At 39.0% G+C, this 16,131-nt stretch overlaps 1 protein-coding gene across 1 annotated transcript; it reads right to left on the reverse strand.

Annotated features, from left to right (window-relative positions):
- Positions 1 to 7,438: 7,438 nt before the first annotated feature.
- LOC146699062 (B-cell receptor CD22-like) lies at positions 7,439 to 12,154 on the reverse strand. Its single transcript, XM_085471984.1, has 7 exons — positions 12,094 to 12,154; positions 11,285 to 11,698; positions 10,685 to 11,005; positions 9,313 to 9,570; positions 8,939 to 9,223; positions 7,736 to 7,844; positions 7,439 to 7,639 (listed from the first exon to the last, which is right to left on the reverse strand). The coding sequence occupies exons 1-7, from the start codon at positions 12,152 to 12,154 to the stop codon at positions 7,531 to 7,533; spliced, it is 1,557 nt and encodes a 518-aa protein (XP_085328110.1). The 3' UTR covers positions 7,439 to 7,530.
- Positions 12,155 to 16,131: the final 3,977 nt, after the last annotated feature.

Here is a 16,131-nt window from a genome sequence, read left to right on the forward strand (position 1 = left end):
AACCCTAACCCTAAACCCACTGTATTATCTTGAGATTTGATATTCCAGTAATGATGCTCAAACAAGTTTTATATATTCATATAGCATCAAGTCATCACCATTCACCTCAAGGCACTTTACAACCTCAATATGCGTAATAAGAATATGCTTCAGCCGATACCTTTTGATTAGCCTTGTCTTTGCTTTCGTGCTTTGTGGTAGATCTTTATTCTATATTCACGGAGATATTTGAATGCAAATCAATAAATCAATATTCAATTCAATATTAGAGTGGAAAAAAAAGACTCATATAGGACATAGCTTATTTTTATATTACCTGAGCTTTATACAACCCATACAGCGTGATTATATTGCTATCAAAGTACTTTCTTATTTACTCAGTGTAAAAGATTAAATGATTGAATTAAAACATTGAATGCATTAAAGAGCTTAAGAATATTCACTTCTGCATATTTCATGTCCACATATGCAGAAGTGTTGCAGCCTCTCTGCAAATGCCAAATATAATAAAAGGTGATAAACCACAATTAGCTTTGAGCTAAAGTTAAAATAAAAGGACGATGTGTGTTTAAAACACTGATCATTTTGTTGGAAGCAGAAAAATGTTTTCCTGTTAAGATTTAAGTTTATATTTTAAATGTAATATTTAATATAATCATTAAAATGTGTTTTTTTTTCTTTACAATGATACAGAATTTCTCTGCTTTCAACTGACACTTCCTCTTTCTTATGAACCTCTACTGTACTCTGTCTTTGTGATCAGTGTGAAGTAGTTTTCTCACAGTGCTCAACTGCAGGTCAGAAGCTTATACTTAAATGTAAACATTTTATACCAACTCTTTCAGGTACACTTATTAATACTTCTTAATACTGTATGAAAATGTTTCTCACGAACAGCCTTGTTCTGAGCTCAAATAAATGGAGGAGGCTGCACCAAATATGCTGATCAATCTGCTGTACTATCCCCTGAGATAAAAGGGAGCTGATAAATTAAGTACATCCTCTGCTGGGCTTTCTTAATGACGGAGGTGATGGTGGGCTCCCACTTCAGGTCCTGGGTGATGGTGGTACCCAGGAAGCGGAATGAGTCCACAGAGGTGATGTGAGATAGGAGAGAACCAGGCGCTCAAATGACTTCATGACCACAGATGTCAGAGCCACGGGTCTGTAGTCATTTAGTCCAGTGATCCTAGGTTTCTTGGGGACAGGGATTATGGTAGAGGACTTGAAGCAGGCAGGCACATGACATGCCTGCAGTGAGGAGTTGAAAATGCCAGAAAACACTGGGGCCAGCTCGTTTGCACAGTGTCTGAGGGTGGCAGGAGACACACCGTCTGGGCCGGGAGCTTTTCGAGCATTCAGACTCTTAAACTGCTTCCTCACATCTGCTTCATGAATATGAAGAGTTGTGGTGGGAGGAGGTGGTGTGAAATCCTCTTTTGTGTGGGGTGAGGAGGGGGGTGTTGTAGGTGAAGTGTTTGAAGGTGGTGATGGCTCTGTGGAGGGGGGAGAGGTGGGGGAATGAGTGTCCAAAGTGTCTCTATTGCTGGGGCCGTTGGAGGTGTGAAGGCTGCCTGATGGCAAGTCAAAACGGCAGTAAAAGTCGTTGAGGGTGTTGGCCAAGAGCAAGTCATCAGTGGAGTGGGGGGTTTTAGGCTTGTAGTTGGTGATATTCCTAAAACCTTTCCACACAGAGGCCGAGTCATTCTCTGAGATCTGCTGCTGCATCTTCTCAGAGTGCTGGTGTTTAGCAATGTCCACTTCTTTAGTGAACCTGTACTTGGCCTCTCTGTAGCAGTCCCTGTCTCCGCTTCTGAACGCCTTTCTCTTTTCCAGCCACAGCTTTTTGAGTTTAGGAGTAAACCAGGGTTTGTCATTGTTATAACTCACCCTGGTGCGTGATGGCACAATGCTGTCCTCACAGAAGTGGATATAGGAGGTGACAGTGTCCGTAAACTCGTCCAAGCTGTTAGAAGCAGCCTTCATTGTGTCCCAGTCTGTAGACTCCAAACACGTGCGAAGCTCCTCCACAGCCTCGTTGCTCCACAGTTTTTTGGTCCTCACGACAGGTTTGGAGAGCTTCAGCCTCTGTCTGTACACGGGGATTAGATGGATCATGACGTGGTCAGAAAGTCCGAGTGAAGCGCGGGGCACCGCACGATAGGCCCCGCTGATTGTGCTGTAACAGTGGTCTAATGTCCTCTCCTCTCTGGTCGGGCATTTAATATACTGCTTGTATTTGGGAAGCTCATGGCTCAGCTGTTGGGTGATGGGCTCTGCCAGGGCTGCCCTTTGTCACCGATTCTGTTCATAATTTTTATGTATCGGATTTCTAGGCATAGCCAAGTGATGAAAGGATTTCACTTGCGTGATCTCAGAATCTCATGGCCTCCAACTTACTCTGGAATGGTTCACAGCCAAGTGTGAAGGGGTGGGAATGAGAATCAGCACCTTTAAATCGGAGGCCATGGTCATCAGCCGGAAAAGGATGGAGTCCCCACTCCAGATCAGGAACAAGCTCCTGTGGAATAGTGTCTGTCTGTGATTTGAACCGGGGGAGCAAATTGTGGCAGGATCAGTATTGTGGTAAGGTAGGTATAACCAAACAAAATTTGTTCCCCCTGCGTTGCGAGCATTCGCTGGGCACCGAGTGTGGATCCAGTTTACTCTGACTCCATTAAGCACAAATAGACGTGAAATGAGTGATGCTTTAGGTTTGTGAAAGGTATTATGTATGTAATGTGAGGGGTACAACAGAAAATTATATATTTCTTGTTCTCACGTGGTACTGGTATTTTAAGAAAAGAACAACATAAATTTATACCACAACCCCCTGCAATGGCTCTGCACCCCCCCCCCCCCCCTTCCTTCAGGGGGTGCACCCCGCACATTGGGAACCACTGAATTTAAGTGTCTCGGGATCTTGTTCACGGGTGACGGGAGAAGGGAGCGGGAGATTGACAGATGGATTGGTTGCCGCAGCTGCAGTGATGTGGACTCTGTACCACTCTTGATTTACCAGTCGATCTACGTCACTACCTTCACCTATGGTCAGGAGCTGTGAGTAGTGACCAAAAGAACGGATACAAGCGACAGAAATGGGCTTCGTCCAAAGGGTAGCTAGCCTCTCCCTTAAAGATAGGGTGAGAAGTACGGCCATCCGGGAGGGGCTCACAGTAGAGCCACTTCTCCTCCTCATCGAAAAGTAGCCAGTTGAGGTGGTTCAGGCATCTAACAAAGATGCTTCCTGGGTGAGGTGTTCCACTGGGAGGAGGCCCCGGGGCAGACCAAGGACATGCTGGATATCTAAAATATAACCGGAAGCTGGCGTAAATTCTTGACCATCTCACACTTCTGTTTAATCAGTTTTCTGTTTGACGTTTATTCAGCTGTGTGAAAACCCCGGAGGAACCCTCCTGAGGGATTAATAAAGTTACATTTAATCTAATCTAATAACTTTAATCTCAGCCAAACCGATTTACTTACGAACAAATAAAACACTGTAAAAGCGAAACAATAACATTTTTAGGTTATCAAAGTGACTTATATATCATGTCTAACCCGAGTAGCGAAAGACCGCGAGGGTTTGAAAACAATGTGCCCGGAGTTTGCTGTTCTCGTCACCTCATATATTTGAAGTTTACACAGCTACATTCTCACCTGAAAATATGTTAAAAGTTTATTTTGCGATCCAGAAAGAGTGATAAGAGTAATATTAAAACTAAGTACCTGCAGTAGTAGTAGCCATTGTTGGAAACTGGAATTGGCTGGGCCAATCTTGGATATGGTTTTTCAATTTTGTTGTCCAGGTGGAAAATCAGGAGAAATTGGGGAGAATCGTGGCTCTGGAAGATGTTTGGGAGGGGCACTGGATTATCCCGGAAAAATCAGGAGAGTTGGCACGGCCTAGCATAGCCTGTAATGTTATTATGACGGACACATTTTATGAGTGAACTTGACTTTAAGTGACTTATAGGTTTCTTCCAGGTTCTTCCTTTTTGCTGCCATCGTCCTCTCCTCCTTGCGGGTCCTCGCAGCGCAGGCTTGCCGCTACTAAAACTAAACAGAGCTCCCCGAAAGGCACAGCCAATCACATTGGCCATATTTGTTACATGAGGTAGGACTCCAGTAGAGAACGTAATTTAACTCTTTTTGCACCGCTAGGTGAATAAAATTTTGACAGATCGTTTTTTTTCCTTTCAATCGGTTTTGTTTTTTTTACTCGAAGAGATCAAATTATTGGTGGGGACAATTCAATAATCACAGGATATTGGTGGGGATATGTCCCTTCCGTGCATGCCAAATCTACGCCCTTGGTTATAACTAAGTTTAGACCACACAATCTGAGATGGAGGAAAACTTTTAACAGAGCAGGTCAGAGTCTCACCCTTCCTCAGACTTATAATGCCAGTGAGCTTTATGTCTATGAGCAGACCTATGAGAGAAAAAAGGGACAAACTGACAATCACATAACTTCCTCATTTTTTCATCAAGATTAGAGATGGACCGATCCGATATTACGTATTGGTATCGGTCCGATACTGACCTAAATTACTGGATCGGATATCGGAGAAAAATAAAAAATGTAATCCGATCCATTAAATATCACGAAAGCACCTCACAAAACTTGCAACACGCCGTAACTCACCTCAGAACGTATGCATCACGTGATAGAGCAGCTGTGGCATGCAGGACCTGTCGGTGGTCTGGATAGCATGTGGAGCTTCGCTAGCAACCTGGCATTTCATCTCCGACAAAGTTATCCCCGAGAGAAGTAAAGCAAGTGTGTAAGTCCATCTCTGAATGTTTGTAAAGCATTCCCACGTTAAGCTTAACAAGCAACTGCCTCTCGCTCTCCGGCTGCTACTTCAATCGTGAAACTGCTTAAATCAGCTGATCGGCTTTTCTGTCGCGAGTCTGTCTCTCGTTTGTTTTTGGTCCACTTTGCGCCAGAAAGAGCAAACCAGCGGCTGAACAACAGCAGCACGTTTAAGCTTGATAAGCTGTTGTTAGAATTTATTTAATATTAATTTCTACACCAGGATCTTTTTCTACGTAGCTGACGGCTGGTAACTGTGCAGGGGCGGATCTAGCAAAGTTTAGCCAGGGGGGCCGATAGGGCATTAACTGGGAAAAGGGGGCACAAAGACATACTTTTCTTTCTTATTCTCATTTAAAATGTCTAGCTTTTAATAAATAATTATCTGACACCCAAAGTTTTAATTTGATGTAAAATGAATAGAAGTCAATTACTGTACATAGTGACTATTAAGTCTAATATATATACCCTAGTAAGCTATAGTACTTTTTACTTTGGGAAGGTACCATCTGTGCAGTCTGCAATTTTGTTGAAGAAAGATGTTGAATCTATTTAATATTTCTTGAAAAATAATTGATTTCTGTGCATTTTTTTTCACACTGCATCAAATTAAGGTTGATTACGTCGATTAAGCATCATGAGGTGGCGCGTGAGGGGTGGTTCCTTATTTTTTATTTATTTATTTTTGTTGTTGCTGGGAGTTGGAACCCTATTAGTTAGGTTGCTTAATATTTACGCTAAGTACTCTTTAAAATACCAGAATAGGGAGGATGGTGTAGGTTTAAGTTTATTAGATTGATCAGTATTGCTGAACTATGAAATATTTTTTTTGTATACAGGTATAACAGAATAGCTTTAGTGTAGTTGTTGTTTTAAACTTGAGTATGAACTTGCAGACTTGCAAAATGCAGCAAGATATTTTAAAAAACAGTTTTGTTGATTAAAAAACACTATATCGGATTCATATCGGTATCGGCAGATATCCAAATTTATGATATCGGTATCGGTATCGGACATAAAAAAGTGGTATCGTGCCATCTCTAATCAAGATAGAAAAAAATATTAAATAGTAAAAGCAGTCACAGTTCACATACATTTTTTCTTCATTTGTTTCACAAGTTAAGCTAATTTTACAGGTGGTACTGTCACGGCTGGCGGGTTGAGCCGTGTGGTGTGGAGGAAAAGGAGGACCCAAAATGCGGCAGTGACTGATGTTTCGAGTGATGTTTATTTACAAGGTGGCAGTGACAGAAACAGGCAACGAAGCGTGAGTAATTACAAACGGAAACCTAAACTGGGAGAAACTAAAGAGCAAACCTGTAAATCTTAACGAAACGGAGAGCAGAGCAGAGAGACGCAGACTAAGGAACAGGAACACCATAGGACGCAGATGAACGCAGACGAGCCGACAATGAACACAGACCGACACCCACTAAATATACACACATTAAGGTAATCGGGTAATCACACACAGGAGGGAAGAACAGCTGAATCCAATACACATGAGGACCGGAGGAGACAAGCTGAACACAATGACAACAGACACAGACTTTCAGAACAAAACAGGAAATCTAGAACCCAACCGGACACAAGGGGGAGGGCACAGAATAACTAGAACAGAGGAAAATGATCACAAAACGCTGGGTCAACGACCCAGGACCATGACAGGTACTGGGTTATGGTAACTGTTAACTGAGCTGTGTATTTGTGTTTATCAGCCACATAAATTTGGGTACGTTGCACAAAAAATGAGGAAATTTGTGTTTGGTTGATGTTTTCTTTGTTGCAACAATCCTTGGCAGTAAATCTTATAAACAGGCTTTCTGACTATATTTCCCCAAACATTTGTAGGCTAAGCAGCAGAGTTGAGTGTATAGATTGTGTCTATGAATAACTTGCCAAACCTTCTCTACCAAGGCCAAACAACTTATTCTGACTCAAAAATCAGCACAGAAACCTCTGACCAGCTGTGAAGTTAGTTCATGGGTGATGATATGTGCCGTGGCTCTGGATCCTTTTGATCCAACTTTTTTTGAGTTTCATGTGTTTTACTGATATTTTGAATAATGGTTTAGGTTTTAGGTTATTAATTACTTTAAAGTTAGTCCGTTTTGAGTTTCTTCTATTCCTTGTTTAGTTTCTTGTTTATTATATGTCCTTGTGTCTCTGTCTTCTGCTTCACTCTCAGTGTGTCCGTGTTGATGCGTGTTTGTGTGGGCATCCTTGTGTCTTGATAGAGTGTCTCTGCTTTCAACTAACACTTCCTCCACAACAATGGCAAAGAGGAACAGTAGAAAAACTGTGCTATAACTGACTGACCCCAGAGAGCCAATGAATTGATCTGATCCATAAAGAGGTAGAATAATTGTAGCCTTGTTAGCTACAACCTGCTGAACTTACAAAGATAAAAGAAAAGAACAAAAAAAACCACTCAATTTGCAGCTGTAGACAGGTGAACAATTTCATTAAACTCTATGTATAAATTGAAATAGAAAGTGTAATTTGTTACATATAAAACAATCTCATTTATTTACAATGCAATGTAAAAAATTAACAAATATTAAGCTTTAATTTAATAGCTAATTTAAATTAAAATTTGTAATACCAAAGTATCTGCTTTAATAAAGACAATGAAACTAAATTAAGTACATCACCAAAGTATTGACTACAGGCTGCCATTACAATCACAGAGCTATCTGAAACCTGACTTTTCAGTTTATATGGTGTGCAATAACATCATAATCTGATGATACATCTGCTTTTTGCAGTGACATGTAGGTTCTTTCCTCCTGATGTAGGTTCACCTTTTTTCTTGAATTCCTTTAATAAGAAGAAACAGAAGCCCATTATCATCTAAAAGTCTTGACTGCATTCAAAGAGTCAAAAAAACATAAAAATACATGTGGAGAAACATACCAAAGGAACCATATGTAGGTTATGCAGAAGACATTCAAAGTGAGAGATACACCAGCAACAATCCAGGGAAGAACTGTACTGTAAGAACCACAGTGTTTCACACAAGCTGCTGTAAGACAGAAGAGAGCACATGCACACACATATTTTATGTATCTTATATATGTACACGCACACACACACACACATGTGGGGGCTAAAATGCTGTGGGGGCACAGACAGATGACAGATGTAACTTTAGCTTTTTTTTTGTAATTTTAGCGCTTCCAGGAGCCACAGCTGAGAGGCTAAACAGCCACATGTGTCCAGTGAGTTGCTGGTTGCCAACCTCTGCTCTACATGTATACAGTTGTGAACATACTGCACATATTTCGTCACGTTGACTGATACATAGTCTGTAGAATGTTGTTGAGAAATGCTGATTCAGAAATGTTTATTGCAAATATTTCCTTTGTTTGGGCTATTTTTTGTTTTTTGATTTTGAAAGTACAAATGATTTTGCAACGCGTGATACAATCACCATTGTCCTGAATGTGAGACTTTTCTGCTGCTGCAGTTAAAGTGCAGATGCAGTCAAGATAAAAAAAAAAATCTGAAATGCACTTTTTTTGTTGTTTGATACAATATTTTCCTTTGCTGGAATAAAAATCAGGTTGTTTTTTTTTAATTGCAGCTGTATTATCTACTGTAGTTCTATTTACATAACATACAAGTAAACCATTAAGTTATATTTAAACCATTTGGTAAAAATCGATATTAAAAACGATCAATTCTATTGAAAAATAAAAAGAGTCAACAAGAAATGCAAACAAACAAAAATCTATTTCCAAACTCTAATTCAAATTTCTGGAGCTCTTTTTTTTCTGGAGAAAAGGTAATTTTTACAGAACATGTTTACAAATATATATTAAAATTTATCTACGGAGAAAACCTGATAATAATTACTAAAGTTAATGCTGCACCTATAGCAATTTCTGACCAATGATGACTGTGATGATGACTTTTAATGACTTTCAGGAATTCCAGCCTGAAACTAGACAGTTGCTCTGCACTCGAGAGAAATAAAATAGAAAGGAAAAATAAAAAAGTTTCCGTGGTTTCTGAATTATAAGTAGTACATGCAAATACAGAGGTTGTGTTAAAAATACAGGACTAAAAAAATCTGAAAATGTTAAAGTGGAAAGTGTTTAGATGAAAAGCACAAACCATGTTTTTTAGACAGGTTTTTATGGACTAGCAGGTTTTCTCTTTCTTCTCCATTTGCATTGTTGCTAACACATTTAACAGCGCTCTTGCCATGGTTTTTTACAGTTACACTGATAGTACTGTTGTCTGTGTGATTTAATACGTTGGTAATGACAGAGTACTCAGTGTGGTGATTCAACAGAGGCCATTTGATGTTAGGTAAAGGAAAGCCTTCACTGATGCACACACAGGTCAAACCATCAGACTTAAGCACACATCCTGAGCCATTCTGTATCTTTGTATGCCCTGTAAACATGTAGTCAGAATCATAAAACAGGAGATGCTGCAAGCTATAATGTTAATATGAATTTCAGGTTAAAATGCCATCGACTTACGAGTCACAGTTACATCAACATATGAAGTTGGAGTTGTGTCCAGATGTTTTACTGTACAGATGTACTGCCCTGAATGTTCTGGTGTCACATTATGGAAGACAAGTGTAGCTGATCCAGTGTCTTTGTGCAGCTTTGTGTTAGAACCAAGATTGGACCACACAATCACAGATGGAGGGAAACTTTCAACACTGCAGGTCAAATTCAGAACATCTCCCTCCCTAAGAGTTGAATTCCCAATGATTATAATTTCTTTCATGTCTGTAAGATAAAAATATACATTTTACAATCATGTTGTTTCCTTTTCAGACTCTACTGATCATCCAATAGATTTAAAAAAATATATATATAAACAGTGTTGGGAAGGTTACTTTTAAAATGTATTCCATTACAGAATACAGAATACATGCCCCAAAATGTATTCTGTAACGTATTCCGTTACGTTACTCAATGACAGTAATGTATTCTGAATACTTTGGATTACCTAATATATTATCATGCTTTTTACAACAACGTGAATGTACTATTGCTGTGTGATTTATTACTATTACTGAAGGTCCGCGACTCCGAACTGTAGTAAAGGAACCTCTGACTAATACGGCGGGGTCCCTGTCGGCTCGTAGCCGAAAAATAGCTTTACTTTGTTGTGTGGGTCAATTTTTCTTGCGAGAGACAGAGAGACGCGTTGAAAGGCTGCTCCAACGGAACTTATTGTTTTCGGAGGAAAACACGAATACGGTGTACAGTCGAGTCTTAATAGCTTACTTACAACTGGGCTCGTCAGGCACTCTTCTTGGCTGAAGTGGTTATTATTATATTTACATGCTTCCAGCTCCCGTTTTTCCTCGATGACAACTCGTACCTTTCCACTCCCCTTTTTCTCCCTCCTCGCGCTCACAGACACATAACGTGTATGGCAGTCCATTCTCCCTGCAACACGGACTACACTGCCCATGATGCTACATTCTTTAGAGCTATGCTTGTAGCATTCTGCCTGTTAGCTTAGCACAACAACAACAACAACGGAAAGGCGCTCTCTCACCCAGGAAACACACAGTCGCAGAGAGAGAGAGTGAGAGAGCGTTGCCCTGTAACCATGGCAACCGTAACGCTGCCGCCTGGAACAACAGAACGTAGCTGTCAAACAAAACCCAAACAGTCCTGACCCGCGACAAAATGAAACAGGAAAGTACCGCAGTGTAATCCATTTATTTCAACAAAGTAACTGTATTCTGAATACCACCTTTTTAAACGGTAACTGTAACGGAATACAGTTACTCATATTTTGTATTTTAAATACGTAACGGCGGTACATGTATTCCGTTACTCCCCAACACTGTATATAAACAATAACAATAAGTTACGAAGTACTCACATTTCACATTTACTGTCAAAGTCTCCTCTGTAGTTTTTCCACATGTGAAGTTGATCTTGCAAGTGATACTGGTGTTGTGGTGTTCAGATGAAGCGTTAAAGGTCAAAGTTGAGATGTGTCTTTGTGTGAAAGCCGCCAGATTCTCAGTCTTGAAATTAGTGCTGTTTCCTGTAATGTAAGATTCAGTCCCTCCTGCTCCTCTCCATGTCCAGGTGATTTCAGGAACAGATCCAGAGCAGAGACCAGGAGCAGTGCAGGTCAGTGTGGCCTGCTGTCCCTCTGTCAGTGTGGGAATCATTACTCTGGGCTTCAGCTTAATACCTAATGGAAATAAATTGCATTTATAGAAACACATCAACTACCTGAAGTTCATCAAGTACGTCAATCTGTTTTTTCAAATAAGATATTTAATGAAAATGGTTAATGGCAATCACAAGTCTTAACAGAAACTGCTGCAGTTCCTACCAGCTACCATAGAGGTCAACAATTCCCCAAAATAATGAATACTTCATTAAGGCCTTAAAAATACTAAATATGTTATTGTACATGAACAAATATCTTCTTTTTCAACATGATTGTCCTTGAAATAGCTTTTTTCACCTTTAACAGAGACAGTTACTCTTGGAATGAATGTGAATCCATCTTGTTTTCCATTCAGTTCACCAGTAACTCTGAACTGATATGATCCAGAATCAGACTCTTTCAGCTCATTAATGATGATGCTGCAGTTCTTTTGAGTCACATCAGGCTCCAAACGTGAGACTCGTCCTTCAAACTCAGCCTGAGCTTTTTTGTCTGTGATTTTGTTGCTGTGAAATATTCTGTCAGGTCCACTGCACAATTTTTGAGATGCTTCACATTTGTACCAAACTGTATGTTTGGGTGTAAACTCATCAGCAGTAGTGAAAGAACACGGGATCACAACACAGAGTCCAGCCTCTGCTGTTAGTTCTCGCTCACTCAGAGTAACACAGTATTTTCTATCACAGTGTTGTCGTCCCCAGGCTGAAGCACCTGTTAATGCAAAGGGAAAGATACATATAGTGATAAAGAATATTTAGTTTACAACAATAAACATGATGTCTAATTAAAGATACCACAGGAACTTTTATGTTTTCACAATCTTCTTGTTTGTGCTGTAGCCTACACAACTACTTTTTCACATTTAATAGGCTATTATATCCAGGCAATAATATATTCCTGGATGTTGATTAACAATATCTCAGGACACGTTTAACAAAACATTAAATTAAAATGGCACACAAGCCAACAGATGATAGCAAAGGCACAAATTTATGATAAATTCTTATTATCTGGACAAATTTCAGAAAAAGAGTGTTACATACAAATATATAAAAAAAAATCAAATAGAAATATAGCAGAATTACTGTAAAGGAGAAGATACAAACCTGTGTCAGCAATGCTTCCTTTTACAGAGACAAACAGAGCCGACCAGATGAGAACAAACATGTTCGATGCTCGAGACGTTCAGTCTCTCCCTCCACAGAATAACTTATCCAGCAGATGAAGCAAAAAAGAAATCAAAACAAAAAATAAAATAAAGAAAAAGCCAACAGTTCACATCACACAGCTCAATAAAACATGTATAATATATATAATATTATATAAATGTATATTAACTGCCAAATAAGAGGACAGCATCACCAGTATGTGAATGGGTGGATGACTGGATGTGTAAAGCGCTTTGGGGTCCTTAGGGACTAGTAAAGCGCTATACAAATACAGGCCATTTACCATTTACAGCATTAGGTCACTCATAATATTTGATTAATAAATAATGGTCTTATTCACCATCACTGCTACAGGTGTGAAAAAGTCTTTACAATTCTTCTTTTAAAAAGACTTTTTTTTAACTCATTAAAATTTATTTTTACCTGTTTTGCTTTGTTCTTCAAACTTCTCTTCTCACTGATGACTGGTGACTCTCTAAACTGAAGTTTTTCATCCTCATCGCTCTTCTTTTTCTTCCTCCTTCTTGCAAAATGATTTCAGGAAGTTTCTCAGTAAACCACTCAACTTTACAGACTGACATTCAAGTTCCTCTGTATGCTATATATAATTATAACATTGTATATTAAATAATTTACCTTTTTAAAACATAATGCTATCTTGAGATTTTAAGATTGCAGTAATGGTGCTCCAACAAGTTCTATATATTCATATAGCATCAAATCATCATCATTCACCACATGGCCCTTATCTCTGTGAGCTAAAGTCCGCACAAGATTAGAGTGAAAACATAACTTGTATATGACATTGAGCTTATCATTACATTACTTCAACATCATACCAACAATACAACATCATTTTATTGCTATTTAAATGTTTTCTTATGTACTCATTAAAAAAAGTTCCTTGAGACAGATTGAGTGCATTAAAGAACTTAAGAATTTAAAATAAACTTCCCCTCTCTCATTCCCCCTATTTCTGCATATTTAGTCATATTTCATGTACAAATATGCAGAAGTGTTTGCTGCCTCTCTGCAAACACTTCTGCATATTTAAGCTTCTTATGTATCCATTTATATTTTCGCACCATCTCAGCTGGTCTTAGTATTGCTATGTAACTCATTTTAATATTGTTATAGCAATGCACTGCTCTGCACATGTATTTGTGAAAATTATTTTTAACCATTTAAAATAAGATCAGTGCAGCAGTTTGTTGTATGTGTGAGTCTACATAGCTGGACCCAGAGGATTGTGATCACCAACATTATATATGTCATAAAAAAATTATTTTCAGTCTTTTTCACATTAAGATTGGCTTACTGACTTTCTTCTGAATTTGATGCCTGCCTTCACAAAATTCTATGATTTGAGCTGAGACAGACTGTTTTGACCTTAAACACTGAGTCATATGTATTAGAAATGAATGATACTTCCCAGATATCAAATTTCAACAACTTAATTGATTTGTTGTTAAGGAAAATATTCTAAAACACTTCTTCAGTAAAGACTCAGAGAAAAGAAACACACAGAAGTTCTTGCTAGCAAGGGCAGTCTCAGAGACTCGCGCTGAGAAACTGCCCCGGTCTTTATTTTATACTTCATTGGGTGTGTGTGTGTGTGTGTGTGTGTGTGTGTGTGTGTGTGTGTGTGTGTGTGTGTGTGTGTGTGTGTGTGTGTGTGTGTGTGTGGTACTGCTGATCAAAGGGTCATATACATAAAAGCACAAAGGCAAACATCCTTGGTCAGGAAGAGGGTAGACCCCCCCCCCCCCTCACCCTAGATGGTTCACCCTAGATAACACGGTGAGGAAGTCAAGCAGTTAAAGCACTTAGACTAGAACAGACGTACAGTAGCTACGTTAATCCTACCATAAAACAATAAGACACGGTACGACCTCTCTCATGCTCCCAGGATGTGGGTGTGCATTCTAGTGTGGAATACACACCAAGCCTTTGCAGCCTGTTAAAGATCACACAACCTATCACTACACAATTGATTATACACCTCTAAGCATCTATGGTTAAATATTTCCTAATACAAATGACTACATGCAGTATTCTACCATATGCAAACTTATATCACTAAAAGATTATACTGACTACTAAATACGATTTTCCATTGACATTTGTTAAAAGCAGGTAGTTATTATTTTTCAAAATGTTCATAAATACCACACATTCATTCATCCATCAATCCATTCTCATACCCCTTACTTGGGCGGGAGCAATAAAACATTTAGTCTTGAGCGTTATTGTTCTTGTTATGGCCCTAGCAGGGCATCCAGATTGCCCTTGTGTGGGTGTGTCCTGCCATCTCTCCTGCCTTAGGTCCCATCTTTTTTGTACAGCTGACTCCCATCAGCAGTTAGAAGTACTTTTAAGGCCAGAGAAAGGTGAGCTCTAGTGCCAGAGAGCCTTGGTGGTTTGTAGCTAGTGAGCTGTGTGTATGGTGATTGATTGCTCCTGCTCTGTGGAGAGGAGTGTGTCTTTCATGACTAATCCTTTTGTACTTACTTTTCAGTTTACTGACCAACACCTGAGTTTTGTTGTTTTCTTCCTTAAAAGGTGATAGCAGCTTATCTGTCTCTGTGTTTAGTTATTAAGTTAGTTTAAACTAAGTATGTAATAGAAAAAAGCATCATCATCATCATCATCATCATCATCATCATCAATACTGGTTACTGTTAATATCTAGTAACAGTTATTAAGAGACTGAAGGCTTTCTGGATCAGACCCGCAGTGCTGTACAAAAACTAACAGCTGGCATATGTCTGAAGTGTGGATCAGTTCAAACACCAATTGATCTGTGTATCTGTGTCCATCAGGTACTTAAGTATCTATTTAGTAGAGCATTTCTTGTTTGTTTGTTTTTTTTTTGTTTGTTTGTTTTTTTGGAAGTGATTTCTTGTTTGTAACAATCCTGAAGAACTTGATGGTTCAAATTGATGTTTTACTCATCAGTACTATAAACTTGCATGCTGAAACTGCAAATATGGTGTTAAGAAGTGGGTCTCAGAATAAAACGGCCACAGTACAAGAAAGGAAGAAGTTCTAACAGTGACCAATAGAGAACCAATAGAAATTCATCACGTTTATTCCATCACAAGGTTTATTTTTCTTTCGAAGCAGACAAATGCCTAAAGGTGTAGTTCTTGCATCTTCCAGAGAAAGACTTTCCCCCCACGTTAATAGGTCTTGCATTAGTAGGGATTGTGTTTCTACATCAGATCCTTGGAATTTAACTCTCAAGCTCTTCCTCTCTAGGTCTTGAAGAATGTTATCTGGTTGGCCAACTCCTAATTACAGAGTAAGCTTTCCTCCTTAAACTTCCATAATATACAGGTCCAGCAAACTAACAGGTTCCTATCCTGTTGTATCAAAACAAATCCACAATAATCCTAATTAAACTGAATCCTTCTTTTGGTCAAATTGAATTATTATAAAAGCAAAACCATTCGGGCCATGTTATATCCATTTTCCTTTAAAATATCCCTATCTGTCACTGGAGTCGGCTGTTGCGACCAGCTGCAACCGTGTCATGCAGCCGCTCACTTTCCTGCTTTCTCTTCCAAATTCATCCTTTCTCTCCCTTTAACAGAGAGGGGCCAAAATCTACACCAGTCAACTACTCTCAACTCCAAATAGTTGGCAGCTGAACTAGACTGAATTCTCCTTCCCACATGTGTGTAGCTGATATCTTACACAAACATAAACGAAAACAAGAGCATGCAATAACTGAACAGGAACCCATTTTTATGGGATACTCTATATACATATATGCATACATATACATAGCAGTAATCTGAATATTAAATTATATCATTTGTGAAAAACTGAATATTGACAAGGTGAAACAGCTGTGGAGCTCAAGCAGTCTAAGATTTAAGCTGAGCCAGACTGTTTTGACTGAGTCATATTTATTAGAAATGAATGATACTTCCTAAATATAACATTTTATCAACTTAATGGATTTATTAA

The sequence above is a fragment of the Copadichromis virginalis genome, linkage group LG11 (assembly GCF_057382275.1).
Source record: "Copadichromis virginalis isolate Kocher_CV1m ecotype Utaka linkage group LG11, C_Virginalis_male_GT1.1, whole genome shotgun sequence".
Classification (NCBI taxonomy): Eukaryota; Metazoa; Chordata; class Actinopteri; order Cichliformes; family Cichlidae; genus Copadichromis; species Copadichromis virginalis.